Source organism: Cyphomyrmex costatus, unplaced genomic scaffold (genome assembly GCF_001594065.2).
Source record: "Cyphomyrmex costatus isolate MS0001 unplaced genomic scaffold, Ccosl1.0 scaffold30, whole genome shotgun sequence".
Taxonomy (NCBI): Eukaryota; Metazoa; Arthropoda; class Insecta; order Hymenoptera; family Formicidae; genus Cyphomyrmex; species Cyphomyrmex costatus.
The window spans coordinates 2435002-2456402 of record NW_017277125.1 but is presented as its reverse complement, the minus strand read 5'-3'; the positions used below and the strand labels follow the sequence as shown (position 1 = coordinate 2456402).

The 21401-nt window shown below is 33.5% G+C and overlaps 3 protein-coding genes across 3 annotated transcripts; 1 reads left to right on the top strand and 2 right to left on the bottom strand.

The window, feature by feature from the left end:
- The first annotated feature begins 227 nt into the window (after positions 1-227).
- LOC108775496 (carbohydrate sulfotransferase 11) lies at positions 228-2309 on the top strand. Its single transcript, XM_018541878.1, has 4 exons — positions 228-547; positions 669-956; positions 1721-1956; positions 2049-2309. The coding sequence occupies exons 1-4, from the start codon at positions 233-235 to the stop codon at positions 2212-2214; spliced, it is 1005 nt and encodes a 334-aa protein (XP_018397380.1). The 5' UTR covers positions 228-232; the 3' UTR covers positions 2215-2309.
- A 1753-nt stretch (positions 2310-4062) lies between these two features.
- On the bottom strand, positions 4063-10335 carry LOC108775487 (sodium channel protein Nach). Its single transcript, XM_018541869.1, has 7 exons — positions 10127-10335; positions 9738-9995; positions 9501-9642; positions 9251-9328; positions 8902-9129; positions 8627-8808; positions 4063-4437 (listed from the first exon to the last, which is right to left on the bottom strand). Exons 1-7 carry the CDS (start codon positions 10330-10332, stop codon positions 4248-4250), a joined length of 1284 nt encoding a protein of 427 aa, XP_018397371.1. The 5' UTR covers positions 10333-10335; the 3' UTR covers positions 4063-4247.
- A 2756-nt stretch (positions 10336-13091) lies between these two features.
- On the bottom strand, positions 13092-18639 carry Pka-C3 (Protein kinase, cAMP-dependent, catalytic subunit 3). The gene is made up of 5 exons (XM_018541757.1): positions 17745-18639; positions 16073-16235; positions 15398-15661; positions 14183-14513; positions 13092-13371 (listed from the first exon to the last, which is right to left on the bottom strand). Exons 1-5 carry the CDS (start codon positions 17833-17835, stop codon positions 13225-13227), a joined length of 996 nt encoding a protein of 331 aa, XP_018397259.1. The 5' UTR covers positions 17836-18639; the 3' UTR covers positions 13092-13224.
- Between the last annotated feature and the right edge of the window lie 2762 nt (positions 18640-21401).

Here is a 21401-nt window from a genome sequence, read left to right as displayed (position 1 = left end):
TTGATTTCTTGTCGCATATGATAAATAGATATGTCTGTTTAATTGAAAGTAGTATAAGAGAGCATAACATTTAGTGTACAGGATCATTATTACGATTTTGTAATGGTGTTCCATTGGAATGGACAATTCCGTAAAGTAAGCCGTTCTTTTTTTTTTTTATAGATTCAGAATTTTACAATCTGTACGATATTTTACAAGAGAGTCCAATGTTCGCGGTGGGTAAAGGATAACGATGACAGGATGTCGAGCGTGGAGGATAATTTTACTCGTTGTTACATGGAAAACGATCGCAAATGCAAACACGAACGTCGCGCAAATTCATTCAAATGACGAAGACAAGAAACCGTTCGAGCAGAACAAATACATTTATTCCTGGACAGGGCCAAATGCGTTGGCCAGGTCGGCCTTGGTCGAGAGACAGGAAAGGCTGCAATATAATTGCGAGCTTGAAAGTAGCGAAGTTGATATCACTGCGTTAAATCCAGAATTGTTCCGAAATATCCTTGTGGACGAATTGCACGAATTGCTCTATTGCTACGTACCGAAGGTATCCAAAACCATTGCCTTTTTATTAAGATTATCGAACAATGTCAATGTCATAATTTGTAAAGAATATTTTAAAACGCGTCGCGTTGCGCGTTCTAAGACGAAGCGATTTTATTTTTCAGGTGGCTTGCACAAATTGGAAGCGCGTACTAATGATTGCGACCGGAAAATGGTCTGGTAACGATCCTTTAGAAATACCGGCTGATCAAGCTCATTCCCCCGGCACTTTTCAACGATTGAACAATTACACCTTGCTCGAGATAGAGAAGAAATTGGCTACGTATGACAAGTTAATTGTCGTGCGACATCCTCTGGAAAGGCTTCTATCGGCCTATCGAAATAAATTGGAGACCAAACATGAGAAAAGTGCGAGATATTTCCAGACTCGCTTCGGCAAGAAAATCGTCAAGGTAAAAAATAAGCTTTTTTATATAAAATTTCTGTACCTCTTAGCGTTTATAGATCTCTCTAATCATAATTTGCATATTGTTTACCATACATTGTATTTATAAGTCAATTTATGATGTCACGCTTACTTATATGATCTCATGCTATAGTCTTAAATACGACAATTTATATATACATATCTACATATGTGTGTATAGTATAATATAAAATAAAACGGATAAAATCAATATTAAATTATTATTTTTGATAAAAGAACCTCAATTAATTTTATTAGGAATTTTGATTGAACCATGAGCGAGCATACTTCATCTTTATATGTATTTATAGAGGAAGTTAAGAGAAATGACTTCTTTGCTTCCTCCCTCTCCCTAAACCTAAAACTATTTTTCGGGCAACGTATATAATACTACTTATAAAATGACACATAATTTAGTACTGTCCTCATAGTTTATTTTGCCCGAGGTTCTTTCTTTCTCTACCCGTCGAATAATTTAAGTTATATTGCGAAGGCTATATATAAAAAGAAAATATTGGTTTGTTCAACCATTGTAAGATGTTAGATCTTTATTTGTACAGTAATTGAATAAAATTTAGAAATACCGTATAATTGCGCACTTCTTGAAATATGATTATGATTAATTTTACGTGCGGGTTGTCCTACTTTTATCGCATATAACCGTTAATGGCAAGTTCCGTATACAAACAGAGATAAATATCGAAAACATCAAGTTACAAGTAGCGATTTAACTGTATGATGTTTATGCAGAAGTACAGGCCGAACGCAACCGAGGAGTCTTTAAGGAACGGTGACGATGTGACGTTCCGCGAGTTCGTTGATTTTGTTACCGACGATGCCGAGAATGGAACTCGGAATGAACATTGGAGACCGATATATGATCTATGCCAACCATGCATAGTTAATTACAATCTCATAAGCAAGTATGAGAGTTTGGTCGAGGATGCCACGGAAGTTCTTGAACGGATAGGTGTCACCTCTGTAAAGTACGTAGATGTACTCATGGTAACAAAAGAATAATGTAATGATAAATACATTTATAGATTAGAGAAACATTTTACTACATATGATTACATAGTTTTCCAGCTAGATCGCCAAGCAGCGAGCCGACATCAAGAAAATTGGACAGATACTACTCTGCCTTGAGCTACAAACAGCTTCGCAAGTTAGCAGATCTATATAAATTAGATTTAAGGCTGTTTGACTACTCATTGGAAGACGTGTTGGGATTTTCCTTGGCTTAAGGTCATTAATATTAAGAAGCAAACGTACATACATAATACGAGTAAAGCTTGTGGCACATAAAAAGAGCAGTATAACAAGACGTAAACAGTAACAAATCAAAAACGTTGATTTGCTTACTGCTTACGTTTTTCTATGTGCCACTAGCTTAAATTATCACATCACTAAAGTCTATGTAAAATATGATAAAATATGAACATGCCAGTTTATACATGAGGACGAATAATTATTATTATTACATTTGGTCAATGCAATAATACAGAACTGTCTAAAATTTCAATGTCAAACGGTTTTTTGAGCTATTTGTTTTTATTTTATTTATTTACAGATAAAATCTCGTACTACCTCATATACGTATACATATATATCTTTAAATTAATTATATATATAGAATCATGTACATTTTATAATATATACTTTATTTCAAGAGTTTAAGATGGCTTTTTTAATTAAGTCATTGCTCTACTAATTAACGAGAAATAAAAAAAGTTTGTTGTAAGATATACTGATTGTAAGATGATTGTAATTTTACATATGTGAAAAATTATACGTATCAAATTATTTTAAATTATTGTTATATATATTTAATACAGCACAGATCTTTCCAGTAATATTGTAGAAAAATTGCAACATTGCAATAACATTATCAATATTGCAGCAATGTTGCTGCAAGCTTCTGCGCTGTATGGGATTATGCATCATTAATCATTATATTTCATGATCAGTATATTCATAAACACATTCATAGATATACCACAGACTATTTATTTAAAGTTATGGCGTTTTAAATGTATAACGGTGCCTTGTGCCAAGAATTTAAGGATAGTAAAGCGAAAATAAAAGAACTTCTTTTGCCGGTGCCAAGAGAAACTGTCAACTTTTTCCAAGTTTAGTTTTGTAAAAGTCATATGATATGAAATGTACGTCGAAACTTTTATATTGGTACGCAATTTATAGAACGAAATATTATCTTAGGATAATTTCTATTTATATGCGCACCTTGTGTACCGTGTCGTGAGTTAATCTGTAATAAAAGTTTCGCTTTCCTATTTTCGTAACTTGAGTTGTGTCATATCGTGTCCAAAGTTATTGCTTTCAAGCAGCCATATTTGCGTGTCTATGTAAATATTATTATATCTTCATTGTACAGCTTAGAAAGATTCCACACATATATAGATATCAGAAATTATGTAGTTACTAAAATCAAGTCAACTTCTCCTTATATAGATTAAATTGTACATTGTATTGTGCGAACAGCATGCGAATACTATATGTATTATATATTATGTATCCAAAAAAAATAAAATTGGATTAAGACTTTCATGATTAGTGTAATTAATGTTAACTGACCAATTAATTATCACTTAATAAATATTAATTAATCAATCCATTAATAACCTATTAAATTATTATATTAATTAATTAAATTAAATTGATTACTATTACAGTTATAAATCGACTTAATGAATTAAAAAAATCCGTTAAATGTTTGGATGCTGATCTGTTCAATAGATTTATGTTTCAATTTGTTATTGAATACTTTTGATTCTGATTAATTCATAAATTAGAGGAACAGTAATGCCGAGTACATGTTTTTCACAAAGTAAATGCATTACATAACAGATGAGCTGGAGTTCGGAGGTGTCCATACATTGTTCATCGAGATTGATGTTTGGCTAAACGAGTTAAATTTAGACGAGAGCCCGAAAATGATGGACGGCCTTGTATATTGGCACGGATTGACTAAGGAGTGAAATCTTAATCGCGCGCAACAGTTCTGGCAGTCATCCGAAATTTTCAGAATAACACGATGCATCTTGCAGTTCCCAATCGTGCTTAATGGACCTGTGCATATTAATTTCGTAACGATCTTGAACCTGCCAATACTTACAGTGTCTCTACGGTTATCTGGAACCGATCTGGTGGCGTTTTTGTCAAGAAGTTACGTCTAACATCCACAATGCCTTAATATAACTCGAGGTAACGAAACTCTTTGCTCTTCAAGCAACATTAGCCGATGGTGGGATCTTGTCTTCTACCAATCCTGGAGCAGAAGGTGGGAAGGTACGACACGGTACACACAAGTAATGGGTGGGGGTGGTGATGCGGTTCCTGGAGGAATTTCGGGATCACAAAGCGGTCCGAGCGTGCGAATCCTGCATCGCCTGATCCAGTCTACGATCGCATGTAGAGTGGCGAACAACGCATTCCTAGATCTAAGTGATCTTGAAGATAAAAATCTTGAAGTGTTTTCATGTAATAACGTTTACAATCAAAAATAGATTACTGACTGTTATAACGGCAATAATTCGCAATTAGTTTGTGATAATCCTAGCATTCGTGAGTATCGCAGTTCTTCTTTGAATGAAGATCAAAGCGAGTTTCATAAAAATATTACAATATATTACATATTATATATTTAATCATAAATATCTAAAAAAAATCTAGTGCGATGTGAAAGAAATTAATTGTTATTATTATTATTGCTATACATGTAAATTCATGTAAATTTGAAAAAAAAAGGTTGATCAATTTCTTATTTATGAGGAATAAAGAAAAATTTTATCGAATTAATGTGTCTATAAGTGGATAATAGATTTAATATATCGTAGTACAGATTTGTCCACATCGGTCAAAAAAATGCCACCAGCAGGCCACGAGACGAAGAACCTTCTGATGACGTATTTCATCCTTATTTTTCTATTAATATCGCTTTGGGTATTATACTCGGGATTGTTTTTTTAAGCACAACAAACATTCCTCACCATGGTGAGTTACATATAACAATGAATGCATTTGATTCCTAATTTGTAAAATACGTGCATCAAGTGTTTCAAATACTTTCGCATTTTTTAATTTTAATTTTAATATTATTGAAAATTGCGTAAAATAAAAACTTTATACTGTTTCATTTAGTATTATCTAAATGTATATTCGTAGCTTTTGTTCGTAGCTAAAAAAAGTTAAAGAATAAAACTATGAGATTAAGAAGGTTTTATGTTAAATTGGTCATTGAAATCTCCGAACAGTAAGCTGAATTTCATCTTGCTTTGTTTTAATCCTATATACCTTACAATTAGTATCTTACGATTGTGTTGATTAATATTAAATCACTCGATTAAGTAAACTCAAATTGTATTTAATAATACTTTAAATATGGAATATTGTACATTTTTAGGGCTGAACAACAGAGAAAGCATGTGGCAAAAGGCGGATGCATTCAGAGGATTCAAGATCGTCACGGACACCTCGTTTGGAGCTCGCCAAATCTCACTTATTATACTCTCTACAATTTAGGCGCCTGAAGACATGTTCTCCACAAATCACTTTTGACTATTTAGTGACCGATTTTTGCGACGCGCATAATTTAAAAATATATTTACCGGGTAATAGAAACAATTTAAAATTTTTCTCCTGTCTTGCTTCAATTTCTTACCACTTCTCGTCATGAAAATTGGTTATTGATATTACATTAATTATATTTTCTCTCAGATAATTAGCTATAAATATATTATCGGAATTAAAAATAATATTTATTATGTTACGAGCATATCTACAGCTATAATTCGCATCGTCATTGAATTGTGTTCATTTAAAGTCACCGAAATATATCAATCTGTTTTACACGCGCGTTCGTTTATATCAAATGCATCTCATTTATCTTTAACTACGATATTAAAAATATATTGTAAAAAAGTTTCTTTAAAAATGTGTTTGTAGTATGATATATATTTTTAACACAACGCAACGCTACAAACGATAAAATAAATCTTTTCGTTTGAAATGCAGGTTGAAATTTACTTTACTGTTATTTATCATCATACCGCAAATAACTTGTCATTATATGTTACTATTATCGAGGTATACATAAAAAGGACTTGCGATTAAAAGGGGGACGCAATTGTGGATTTCCTTACGAGATGCAAATAGAGAGAACTTTGTAGAAATGTGAACGACGCTGCCCCGCAATATGTGGGCGTTTCTCCAAAAATAGTCGGCGCTTCCAGCTCTCGAAGTTCGACCGTATGTCCGCGTAGAACTAAATCGGTATTTTCGACAGTGTACGCGAAAATAGACGACATGATTAGTACACATTTCAATGCTGGGCTGCAATTAGGGCTGTGTTAGCAAAAAGCTTTCAAATATTACGTAAGGCAGAAGCTCCCAAGACCGTATGACTCAAATATCGAATTACTTTCTCATTGTATTCCAACACTTTTTAAATACTGATTTTTACGATATAAATATCCATCTTTTTAGTATGTATAAAGTATCCACTATTCTCACCTTTTTACTCAATAATTTATACATTTCGTACAATCGCCAAATTAAATACCAAGTTTATTCACTTCTAAGAGATCGCGTATGTCGTTGCGTGTTTCTTTCATTTTGATAAATACGTGTACTTGATCATATCAGAATATATCTCGTTATATTTGCACGTTGCTATTTCAAATGTTCCTTATATTTTTGCCAACATTAACGGACAGGTGCGGACAGGTGCGGATAACAAAAATGCACAGATTAAATAGAATGTACGAAAATTGACGTATTACGTTATGTAATCGATCGAAAGATGCCCTCGAAGGAGGACTAGAAATTGCATTATTCGTAACTTATCTAAATCATTTGTTACACAATAGTTCTGAAGAATCGTTAGACGGTATCACACTCGTCGTAAATATGTATTTTCACGGGCGTGGACTTAAATGTTACGGCAGCGCTCCAGTAACCGCTCGAAATAGATCTAATCGCTCCAGATTCGTAGTTGCTCGATGCGGCATCCGCAGTGTCCCGAGAGATGTTGTACAATGTCAATCGTTTCCTTATTCACCCTTCCGATAAAAATGCGATAGAATTTCTAACTATGCTGCATGATTTTACAAATTCAATCAAGTTGTTTAATACGTCATTTGTGAAACTTTTGATCGACGACAATTATTTTTACTATTTAGACTACTATTTTACTTAAATTTAGAACGAAGAAATAAGATTATGAAGTAAAAGATCTCCAGGACACTTATGAAGCTGCATCCCAAGAAAAGACTAAATATGCCGCCCAACGATGCTGAAAAATTTTTCTCTTCTTTTAATTAAGACATTAAAATAGACTGCAAGTATTCAATAAACACTAAGTAAAAGTAGTATAACATTAATGTTATAATTTCACACCCAACAACTGTAACTGTTATAGAACATATGTCATGAGGTATCTGAGCTCATCCAGTACTAAATAACATGCAAGTTTTGAATTCATTGCTTAAAAACTTTTTTTACGCCTAGAAATATGCTCAAAAGATGTACCACAAGAAGTAGATAAAAAGGGGTTAGAGAATTAGAAGCAGCAACACGTTTATTTAATACAATAAAACTTGTGACAAAGTATGTGTATGAGCCATTTTTATAGCAATTTGTTGCAAAAGTTTACCAAGTACACATTATTTTATAGTTTATTATAACTGTTGACAATATTATTCAACTTCTTAACTATGAAAAAATGACAAGTAAATCGATTTTTTAAAATAAGTATATTTTTTTAGAAACAATAAACTTTTATTAAATAAAAGGTCCATTTATTTAATTATTGTAATGGCCAAATATTTGTTTATTATGTATGAATTTTACGTCAGAGAGAGAATAATGATTTTTAATGTTGCTTTTAAGAATCTAAAATTGCATACAAATTGTTAGAAATTTTCAAAAGTTAAAAGATTAATTAAAGACCAAATTAAAGATAATTGTGATGTTTAAGAGTAGAGTTCTAAGAAATTGCTTCTATTTTTATTATTAATAACAGTTTGAAAACTGATTTAGAAAAATAATGTTTATTCTGTATTCTTCGTTATTTTTCTAATTCTTTTTTTTATTTAAGCCTTATTATATTCATAAGTATGAATTATTTATAAATATAATAAGGTCTAATATCAAAGTTAAAAGTTTTTTTGTTTATTTACAAATATTTTATATAAAACACATATTTTATTTTTACAGATAAAATTAAGATTTGATTTTTATTTAATTTATCTCAATATCCTTATAAATAGAATTTAAAAAAATTAATATGTGTTATGATGGGTCGTATTTAACTCAGGTATCTTATTACATTTGTTGAGTATCAAATTATAACATTAATGTTATGTTACTTTTAGTTGGTGTTTACTAGTTAGAAACGATCACTTACCTAACAAATATAATTCATCAGCAATCGGGATTGTATCCATTTCCACGAACGTAGCGGATTTCATGTATATTTTTAGAATGAATTGATTAGTTGAAATATTTTTACTAAAATAAATACAATGACATACATATTATACATATACTTATATAGGAATGTAATATGGTATATGTACAATTTAAAGACACAATTACGCTTCGAGCGCAATGTACTTTATTTTATTATTTACTACTTACAAAGTCGAGGGATTGTAACTGTGATCACCATTTAACAAAAGCGTAGAAGTTTGTAATTCGTACTCCACATTTTCGCATGGCGTAAAACATTCACATGTAAAATTTTCTTTAACAACATTTTGAATAATCCGTATGTTGTCCGCATTTGCGTAAAGGCACTTGAAATCTTCCCATTCGCATAACTACGAGAATTAGAATACATCATTTATACAACTTTTTATAGCAAAGATAATAATTTAAAGAAATAATTTTGTAAAATTTTATTTTAAAGTTACTTTTAATGAATATTTTTCAGCTATAGGAGTGTAGTAGATTGGCAAACAACCACAGGCTTGGAGAACAGCCCTAATAGAGCAGCTGATAAAGCAGTTGGAATATCCATAAGTAGGAAAATACTCCAATTTAGTTTCTTCATCTGCGCAATTCGGAATTATTTTACCGCTCATAGAATCTTGATGGTAATACCCACTGAGTTTTTTATTGATAATTGGATTTACGGAGGTCTATATTGTATCAAAGCAAGATCAGCTATTATGCCAAATACTTGAAAAATATTTCACCCACGCATTTATTTATAACATTAGAAAAAAAATGTTAATTGTATTTAAGAAAATATCTAATTACGTGTATATAATGTCCTTTTTGTAGAATTTGTCTCTCAGCTACAGTGGCGACATATTCTAGAGGATGATGAGAAAACATCTACCTCATAGAAAAAAAATATATCAATATCTTTTTAAATGTTTATTTAAAAAAATGATAAATATTTCTGACTAGTATTTGTGTATTAATTCTCTTTTTTAATACATATATAAAGGTAGAATTATTTATGTCACGTTAAAAAAGACATTAACATTATGTATCAACTTTGTACCACAAGGCCGACAGAATTTGTTGAAGATTTGATGTATTTATCGTTTATGTCATCATCTTCGATCAAATAATTTCGCTGTACGATAATTTGAAGACCGGTTCTTGATCCATATAAATTAGTTCTGAGAAGATTTTTTGTGACTCTAGTTTAATCGAAATTAAGTCGTAAGACAATTTTGGTTATAATAATAATTAACATGTAATTAAGATGTTATCAAAATCATAATATAATGATTACCTGCCAGTTTCTATGGATTCTTCGAGATGATAGTTGAAGGAGCAACATATACCTGCAAAAGTGTAAGATATTTTGAACAGTTCGTTGCAATTTTTATCAACGCCTTCCCATGTACAGGATTCGAATATGTCTTCACAAGGTCGTAAAGCCTTTATGAAGTTTACTAGTGTCAAGTTATTTGTCTTTAATAGTAATTTCAAATCGCTTATATAATTTTTACCACCAGGAACGTGTTCATTTGCAAAATCGGGCCCATATCTAAAAGAAATTTCGTGTCCTATTATTATTAAATATAAATCACAAAAGTTGTTTTTTTTTTTGCAGATTTGCAATTGAGATCATTAATTTTTACAAATTACGTATACCATTAGTAAAAAAATATATTGTACCTAACTAGAAACCTCGCTTTTGCGGTGGTCATATTACTTGGTACACGCAAACCTGCAAACACTATGTTGCGTCTTGCAATCGGCGGTGGTATTAATGGACAAATAGTAAGAGCTGGGAAGGGGGCCATAAATATTGGGGTGTGAAACGACTTAATAATGCTGCGGATTGGATTAGCGTTGTAACGTTCCCAGAATGTATGGAGCATCAAAGTTAAGACTAAAAAAATGATATATTTATATATGACGAATTTTGACATTAAACAATTTAGTTAATTAATATTTAATTAGGATTAAGCTGCTGTTAATTCTTTGGCTATCACGTGCCATTTATAGTAGATTCAGAATTTGTGAAAGGAGGGGGGGACATATTTTTATTATAACATTTTTTAAAAAAAGGAGCCTCCAAGGAAGGATTATGGCTCCCCTTTCCTTTCCATGAATCCACCAGCTCAAGTAAGCCAAAGACTTAAAAGTGTAAAAGTGACATTATATCTGTAGGCTATGTGAAGTTGGCCCCCCCACTATTGCAAATCTAAAAATGACCATGACCATTCGTTTGGTGGTCGTTTGGTGGTGTTTGGTAGTCCATTCCGGACGTTTGGTAGTCAAAGATATAATGAGAAATGTCAAAAAAAGAAGAACGCGCGTGAAGTTAGTCCCCCCATTTCTAAAACTCGGCTTTGCAGAATGCAAATGCAATAATGGCTGTAAGCATTCGTTTGGTGGTCGCTTACTGATGTTTGGTAGTCCATTCTCGAGTATTGGTAGTCAGAACTATAACTAAGTGTATCAATAAACGGCATATGCTCATGTATTTTACCTGATTATTTCTAAAACTCGGCTTTTTCGATTACATATAATGTATAGGCTAGCTGTATTCCAAAATAAAATTTATTAAAAGAATTTTTTGATTTTTTGGACATTGTTATTTTTTTTGAGGTGTGGATTAGAAATATACATATATAATTAATTAAATTAAAAAATGTGTGTTGGTATATCCATATTATTTTTTCTCGTCAAAATAAAATTTATTTATTATATAATATTAATTATAAAATAAAATTTAATAATATAATATATATATAAAAGTGTGTAACAAAAAATAAAATTTTTATGACATTTATAAAAGTATCGTGTGAGCGTGCGTGCGTGCGTGCGTGTGCGTGCTTGTGTGTGTGTGTGCGTGTGTGTGTGTGTGTGTATGGGTGTGTAATATTTATTATGACGAACTTATATATATTGCTGCATGTGGTTCTATCTTTTGTGGTTCGCGTTTTTCCTTTTTTTGACATTTCTCATTATATCTTTGACTACCAAACGTCCGGAATGGACTACCAAACGTCAGTAAGCGACCACCAAACGAATGCTTACAGCCATTATTGCATTTGCATTCTGCAAAGCCGAGTTTTAAAAATGGGGGTGCTAGCACATGCATGTATCCTTTTTTTGATATTTCCGGCTATAATTTCAACTGCCAATCATCGGGAATGGACTACCAAACGTCAGTATGCGACCACCAAACGAATGCCTACAGCCATTATTGCATTTGCATTCTGCAAAGCCGAGTTTTAAAAATGGGGGGGCTAGCACACGCATGTATCCTTTTTTTGATATTTCCGGCTATAATTTCGACTACCAATCATCGGGAATGGACTACCAAACGTCAGTAAGCGACCACCAAACGAATGCTTACAGCCATTATTCCATTTGCAGTCTGGAAAGCCGAGTTTTAGATATGGGGGGGCTAACTTCACGCGCGTTCTTTTTTTTTTGACATTTCTCATTATATCTTTGACTACCAAACGTCCGGAATGGACTACCAAACACCACCAAACGACCACCAAACGAATGGTAATGGTCATTTTTAGATTTTCAATAGTGGGGGGGCCAACTTCACATAGCCATATCTGTATTACTTATTAGTGCAGGACTATACATTTGTTACTTACACACTAAACTACAAATTATAATTGCGGTCCAAAAGAGTTTGCCGATAATGCTGGATTTTATTTTCGAATTACTGAAATATTTCATACCGTGCACCGAACTGTCATATAGACATTTTTGTAAAAAGTTATGTGTTATGTTGTTTCTGCTTTTTACTACTGGCCGATTATCGATATTAGGATGCTCAACTAATTCTTCGTTCTTCCTTTTCGAGATTTCTATATGATTTACTGTAATCCTTTTCACTCTATGTCGTTTATGTTGCAGAGTATTTGATAGCATGATAAAGACGGATTAGACAACTCACGATTTTCTTAATATTCACTTGATATTCGCTTACAAAGTCTTTAGCACAAAAACATTCACTGGATAATGCTTCTTCTACGATGTGCTGTTTTATACTATTGTTTGATCAGAATCACGTTGATTTTTATCGCTTCATAGAAAGTTATAAGTTGTATTACTGCGATCAAGCATGCAAACGTAGCGTGTCAAGGCTAATTTTAAATAATTTATTATGTTTTGCAAAATTAATGAAATGTAATGATAAATCTAATAATTGCAGTACTTTAAATGGGATTTATTTTCCGATGACTGCGATTAAAAGTATAAATCGATTCTATTACATATTTAAAATATTTACATATTTAATACACAGCATTATATACGGTATTATTTTATGATTTTTATGCTCTTTTCCATCCATGTAAATTAATCTTGATTTAATTAATTTTTTATTTGTTTAAATCCTAAAAATTAGAAAAAGATAAAAAGTAAATAGGAAAAGATTAAAATTAATTTCTTAATGGAAATAGATATTAACAGTTTTAAGAAAAACAGATAAGTTCTGAGAATTAAAAAGTACATTTAAAATTTACTGTTCAACCTTTATTTACAGAATTTCACAAAAACAACGAGAAGGAATGCCTAGCCTAGAACACATACAAATAAATAAGTAATATGCAACAAAATATAAAAAGTTACTTATGTACAGAATGGAAAATTAATTATTATCAACATATTTCGCGCCGAAACGTGATCGCCATTGTTTTATACCACAAAGTGAGTTTTTTTATTTAGCACTGCAGTGCTTCGATAAATTTGCGAGTGAAAATATTTGTGACTATTCAACGATGTCATCACATTAGCTGTCAAAAATCTTGGAATAAAGCTAGTTGATCTGGTGGTAAAGGCGGTTGGGAACGCCAGTCAGTTTCAGGATAATCGTCGAAACAGCTCGCATCGCCCGGTGTTTTCACGCGTGGCCTTATCGGGGGTGTCAAGGCTCTTTGCGGTACCTGTGGATAATGATCGATTGTTTAACTGTGTTCCTGACATCACAAAACGCACACAATGAAAAAAATTTACTGTAATAACGAGTTCGATTGGACGTACTAATGTTGTAATACTAAGGCACACTGATAGTGCATATTGAAGTCATTGTATATTGATATAATTTAAAGTATAAAAGTCAAATACAAATGTCTTGAATAATAAAACGCCTAATACATATTTTACGAAACAGCACAATGAATTAAGTGCATTGAGGATTTCACGGTTTGATATAAATATATTTATATTAAACGTGCATTTCTACATCGATTTGTGTACGATTTTAATGTGAACAAATGTGCACACGTACCTCCAATTAAATTCGTTATTATAAATTTTATATATATTTCTTTGAATAGTATTGAATATTTTATTGAATTAAATAAATATTTAGTCAATAAAAAAATTATAATTAAATTAAAAAATGTTTTTGTCTCAAAAAAATATAGTTTTACATTTAATAAATATTTACTTACAAGAGAATACAATTAACTATCTTAATAAGTTTAAAAAAAGTGTCTCTTATTTTTGTCTATATTTTAACTCATTAAAAATTAGCTTATTAAAATCTTATTAAAATCAAAAGAGGGTCAGTAGGTTGTATTCCCTTGTTAGAAATATTCAAACAAATATTTATTAAAATATAATTTTTTTTTCGTGTGGCATTATTAAATACTAATTTAACATTATTAAATACTAATTTTTTAGATTCTGCCATTTTTTATCTATCTGCACTTATATGTACAACGCGAAATCAAGACTGAGATATCAAATTACCAGGGGCCATTCGACTAACTTAAACCATCGATGCCTCTTCACATCCTCAGCGCCTTGCCTCATATTTCCCAATCTCTTCGTTCTGTCGGCGATCAATAATTTCTTAATCAGATCCTTCGCGATGGGATCCATGTGCTTTGGCCATTCTATCCTACCGCTCAGAATCTTCTCGTAGATCCCGAAAGGATTGTCATCGAAGAATGGCGGATATCCGGCCAACATTTCGTAAATTAAAACACCTAACGCCCACCAATCTACGGCTTTATTGTGTCCTTTGCTTTGAATTATTTCCGGCGCCAAATATTCTGGCGTTCCACACAAGGTCCACGTTCTAAAAGTACACATGTTAATTATAGCCACAGTCTCACAATGTTTTGTTATGACACGCCGTTAAGAAGCAGTAACAGGTGAAGTGGACTGTAATATGCGCTAATTGCATGACATTGCTATCTTCACTTGTTATGACAGGTAGTCTTTATCAATACAATTTAAACTTTATAGTACAATTTATACTTAAAAAAAAATAGAAATGACATTAAATTAAAAAATATTTTATTAAGTAAATTTGTTAATTTTATTTTTATGTACTCTTTTTTCACCAAAATATTCTATTAACCAGGGTTTGTTAGTAACTAGTTAACAAGTTAAAAATTAAATAAAAAATTAAAAAGTTAATAACTTTTAACTTAATTTAGCAAGTCAAAAAGTTTAAAAATTTTATTTATTAATTCCTTTTTTTAATAAAAGTTTCTTTTATCTCTAAAATACTATTTTTTTTATAAAATACTAAAACTCGGTTTTTTATTTCACAGAAAATACTTTTGTCATTTCACATAATTTGCTAATAAAATATTAAATTTATCTGATAATTGTGTTGAAATTTTGTTTTGTTATTTTTAAAGTAATCTGATTTTTAAAAAAGTTTGGATATTCTGATTTAATAAAGTCATTTTATTCAAAATTAATTTTTTACTTAACTTGATTTAATTTAATTTTAACGTAACTTTAAGGGAGTTAAATTTTTATTCATTTAACTTTTAACTTAACTAAATTTATTTTATAAGCCGTTAACTTTAATTTAATTTAGTTTAAAACTAAAAGAACTAAATTAACTTACTTAACCCTGTTATTAATAAGCAAACTTTAATCCATTTATCTTCAATTGTTATCAGTTTATATTTTATTTCTAAGTTATTGTTGTTTCAAGTGACTCACCTGTCCGTAAGTTTCTTGGAGAAGCCGAAATCGGTGATTTTGAGGTGGCCTTGACTATCAAGAAGAAGATTCTCTGGCTTGAGGTCTCTGTAAACTATATGCTTGCTGTGCAGATAATCTAGAGCGCAAACTATTTCGGCTGCGTAGAAACAACTTGTGGGCCCTGCGAATCTTCCGGCCGCTCTTAAGTAAGAGAAGAGCTCTCCGCCGGCGACGAATTCCAGTAGCATATACACTCTGGCTTCGTCCCTACTGTTCCACAGCCTGAAAAGATGAATATTACATTAAAAACGAGATGACAAAATCGAGCAAACCAAGTTGTTACGCGAGCAGATCTCGATTTCGCTCCGCCGATTGAAAGAAAGTTCACTTCGCGAGCGGATCGATTTCTCTCGCTTCTATCCAGCTATTAATTGCGAAGTGGCGCAAACTAGTTGAACAGCGTTTGTGTGTATCTGCTTAGTCTTGGCTAGGTTTTGAATCTTCTCCGCGAGAATCTTTTCCTTGACCGATAAACGCAACACTTTCTTTATTCCCTCAGATATGATTACATCGCGAATAAATACCACGAATAAAAACACTATACTTGAGATTGTCGAGAAATAAGTAATTGCTAATCACGTTCTCAAATGATATTTTCTATTTAATATAATATGTAATAGATGTAATACTTACATATTGACGATGAAAGGATGTTTAACTTCCTTCAGGATTGTGATTTCATTGCGCAAATGCTCGACTTGTTTCAATCTGATCACATCGACCATGGAGAGGATTTTCAGTGCGAGAAATGTTCCATGATGCCTGCAGAGAACTACCCTGCCAAATGTGCCTGTGCCTTAAAAGAATCAAATGTAAACATGTAGATATTAATTGCAGTAAAACAAAACAAATCGGAGCATAAGCCAATTGTAAAAGAAAAATGATGAAAGTGTGCAAACGAAGTCTTCTACGAAGCTAAAATTGGAACAGCATGTAAAAAAAGTGTTTTAAAAAGTAAACGATCTTTTTACGTATCGCTCCAATTTACACTTTCTAAAAGTTTCGTTGACACTTCTGTTCCTCTTCCTTTACATTTAATTTACACTTCTATTTTTATTTTTGCCAGAGGCAAAATATATAATAATAAATCCGTCTACTGAACCACTTATTGAAGCGACCGTTTTATTTACCAATGCTTTCGACGTTCTTTTTAGCTAATATGCATTGCGCAGCGCGGACTATTAAATGGACTTTCCCACGAATGCAGGTGACTCGGTTGCTCTGGTTAACGTACCGCAACCAATTAGCATTCATGCAATGAGCCTTGGCCAAATTAAACAGCGAAATTGGCCGTCATATTGCAGCGCGGCTGCAAGATTTTACACGTTTATGCGCGTCTATATACTTGTGTCGAAATGAATACATCTCGCGCATGGAATAGCGACGAAATTGGCCGCGCAGCAGGGGATGATATGATACATGTTGTCTACCAGCAGTGAAAAGACCGCTGCCAACGACGGCTCGAAACAGGTGTCAACGGTAAAACGACGGAGTGTTTCCGGTGATGGCGTGGACGCTTTAAATACTCGACCGACACGAATTTAGATAACGCGACAGTTTCGAGCAATATTGTCCAATTGACATTAAAGATCCAGGAAACGTATAAAAGAAGAACGTTTTAAAATTTTCGTCGCAATGATTGCAATAACCCGAACGCATCTGGGATTAAAATTACAAAAGTAGAAAAAGAGTTTCACGAGCCGAATACCTGCAATTTTCCGAACCATTCTCTCACATAATTCTGACTTTAACGAGCGGTTAAATATATACAGTGGGATACCCTCTTACTCTCTGGTGTCCCACTTCGAAAGCGGTGAATTTAATGTCTTCTCGCTTGTTTCTTTTTCTCAAATTTGTGATCCAAAGTATTATATTTTGATTTGTTGCAAACTGAGTTTGTTCCTGTTTATTTAATTATATATCAGAATTTAAGAACTTTCTAATAGTAAGTTTATGCACCGTTAACGCAAGAAATTTCTCTAATTGCAATTTTATATGCTTGTAATTTTGTAAAATATCATAATATTTTAAAAGACATATTATATGTTTAGTTTCCTTTTTTTATATCGTGCTATATATAAAATATAAAATTCTCTAAAAACGAATACAATAGAATAATATTTTTATAGAATTCAAATTCAAGAATTGTATATCGATTTATTCCTTACGTTTATAACGACCTAAAATGTAATAGATAGATAAAAATTATAATTAAAACAAAATTATAGGGATAGAAAAACAATTTAGTGTAAAATATAGTATAATCCTGATAGGATTTTCAACTAATATAATATTTCAAACTTACCAATAGTTTTAATGATTTCCAAATCATCGATGTCGTAACGTGGCGGTTCCTCCTGCGATCCCTCATCGTCAGACGTGGTGTCCCCTGACATCGTTTACGGAATACTGTCGAGCCAAACGTCGTCAGAGAAAGTTTCCGATTTATTTCTCCCGGACACTTCGACACGTGGAAAGAAGAAAGGAAGCTCTGGTTCAACGATCCACTCCACGATATTCTTAGACCACGTACTGACGAGGACTTGCTCTCATATCTGCTCTTCGTGACTTCAACTTATAATGTGGTTTCCGAGAAACGAAAATCAACTTTCTTGATCTTCGTTGTAATAATTGTGAGATTAAATAAATAGAAATCACTCGGCAGTTTAATCGTCTTCGAGGACGAGATCACGGGTTTCTCGATTTTTTCTTTGGGTTGGAAAACACACCTCACGCGCGATCGGTATTGCTTTCAGGAAGTGTTCTCATAACATACTGTTCGAAAGCAAGTCGGTACGAATGTCTCCGTCAACGACCCTCCTTCCCTATGGCTCACTTTCAGAACAGTGAAAATGTGTGTGTCAATTTCTCAAGTGTCCATTTAACCAACGGCAAAAGTGCATGCCGTAGTAAAACGCGCGCTTTCAAACGTGCAAAACGAGTTCGCTTTTCTCGTTTCCACGTATGACGTTGAACGGTTTTATCATCGAATTTTATCAGCTCGGCTCTCCCGTGCTCCAATTAAATATGATTTTAGAAAAAAAAGTGCAATGGCGAACTCGCCACGCGCGAGCGTGCTGCCGCGATTATTTCTTGGAGGTATTATACCTGTTGGAGGTACGAATGATATTTGCAATGAGAACGGTAGCGTTCACCCGTTCACTTCGTATTCCTAGATACTTGTTTTGCAACTTCGTTAACTAAGCTGTCATCGTTGATTCTAAGTTCAAACGCGTCTCTCACACGGTACATTTCTATAATTTTTTTCAATTCTATGATTCAGGAGAGTAGCACATTATTTAACTCTGACATGCAACAGCTGAACAGCGCACGTGAGTGATTGCCGCAGTTATTAAACTTCGCTTCCCAGAAACGTCAGACTGCACTAACACCAATGCGATCTCTGACAAGCGCTTTGATCAGCGAAGCACATCGCAGCGGAGTTATTTCGTGTCATTTTCCCATCGTATTCATCGAATCGGACAGGTCTCCAAACGCTGGCTGAAGGATGATTACCGTGTCATCTCTGGACCCTGTGCAGCACGCAGTTCGGATGCGAACCAGAACTAAACTGGTCACTCAGGGGTCTGAAAAGGCCGTCTATCCTTCTGCTGCCCCCTCTCTTTCCTGTGACCCCCCATTCGCTGCCAGCTCGCGCGCTTACTCTCACTGAGCATCTCGCCTGTACCATCTAGCCGGAGAGATTTATAACAACCACAATCGATCTCGAGAAAGATCGGCTCGGTACGGATGATGCTCCAAGACAAAAGCGGCCGTACTATGGCGAGTAGTAAAAATACGAATCGTCTGCTCTAAATAAGTTTTCGGTTTCGTTTTGCCGAGCGTGTTACGCTCGAAACAGTTACGTCAACCCCATAAATACGGGGGCTGCTCTCGAAATTCGAGAGAAGAAATCTTGAGATTAACGGCGGCTTTGTCCCCTCCAGTCCAGATGAACCTGACGAGCCTGAAAATCGATTTTGTGAATCATACTGGACGATGATTGTGCAGCTTCAACGTATTTATCGGTACATTTACAGAGGAAAAAGATTGTTGCATAAAGAAACAAACATCTAAAGATCTCCTGTCAACATGAGAGATTTGCCGCACACATCCAAAGTCCGTGGAAGCGGATATCCTCATCGTCGCGGTGTTTCGTAAATTGACTATACGTTACTGCCGTTGCAAAACGATCAACGGACGGAGTAAGCCGCTGACGATCGGGCGATTCCTTTGAATTTCGACTTATTTTTGAATTTGGCAATCGTCCAGATGCATTTTGCTACCGACGCCCGACGTCGCGATGACTGACGACATGTATCGAATCCTGCTACCAGCGAGCTCTCATAAATCGCGACTTTTATATTTATCGTTATAAGTATCCCCGATCCGCGGGCGCGTTAAAAGCACGTTCGCTGATTTCAGCGAAAAAAATCATACCGTTATTTATCGTCAAGTTCAAGAGAGCGTATGGATCTCGAGTCCATTGATTCGAAATTGTAGAAAAAAAATCAACAAAATGCAAAGACAATAAATAACGGTCACACAATCTACGTGCTTTTGGAACTAATATTTGGCGTCTCATGATCTCTTTAGCGTCAACGTTTGCGTGATTATTGCGTAACGAGATAGATAGAAACATATAGCTAAGTGCTACAAATTGCGTCAGCTTGCAAAATAAATTATTAACGTACACCTGTTTTATTCACACACGCGGCGGCGTGAGAATGGACCACTTGACGTTTAACAATTTCGTCTTTGTTCGAAAGCTTCAAGTCACGTTGCGTGATCTCGATATCGTTGTCTCGCGGTATCCGTTCCGTAATACACGGCTTGATTGCAGACCGAACTAAAAATAATAGCTTCCCGGAAATCCCATCGTGCGATGTCATTCGATGCCAAGACAAGTATAAGCCTTAATAATTACATATACTAGCTTTGTACGAGCGTATACTGAAATAGTTTGCGGTTATGAGACAGCGATACGACGCACGGTATATTTTCGCCGATGGAATAAACATCGTTTTTATGTGTGCCGCATTATATAAAAGCTCCGTTCATTGATTACCCAATGAAACGCAACAAAAGAACTGTGTAGCCAATCAACTAACATAGAGGTGTTTTATCTACTGGAACATTAGTGCGATACTTTTTTATTAAAACGTATTTATAATATACAAGTAGAGCGAGAGGAAAAATTTTGTATGACTTTCATGTCGCTAAAACGTAAAAACGGCCTCTAGATTTAGTCAATTAATATTATTGTAATATTTAAATTGCAATATATTATTGATCATCTGGAAGCTATATAGAGCCTACTGTTGTTTGGAATTGCATTTAAAGAAAGTCAAAATAATATATAAAATAATTGTACAATAATATTAAGTGTCTAGAAGCTACTTAAAAAAACCTTTCACTACATATTTAACGAGGTACACTTTCGAAAAGTTGATATTAATAGAGAGATTGATGCTCGATTACAATTTTTTTTTTTTAAACTAACGCTATTAATATTTTGGATAGAGACGTTGGTGTTGAGTGATCGCCGCAATATATCAGCTAATAGCGATATTTTCAGCAACTCGCGAAATAAATGTGTCCGCTTTTGCGAGATTGGATACTTTTAGCGTCACTTTACGAATGCAAATGAGCCGTCGCGATCGATTTGTTATGAGGTACTGATTTTGATTGTAAGTCAATATTAGCTTTTGCGATGACGATGGTCGAAGATTGATGGCCTATAAAACAATCGTGAACTCGTGCGTTATTGGAGAAAGATGGAGTTTGGCTATCGAGAAAGACCAGTCAATGCTTCGAGAAAAATACACATTTCAGTCTATAATGACTAACATAAGCCAACTATCATAAATGAAGTACCAGATCTTCACAATTCGATTCACTTTCTTAAATTTTTATCGCGTTTTTTATAAAAGTTTATTATTCTTTTCTACTTTGGATAAAT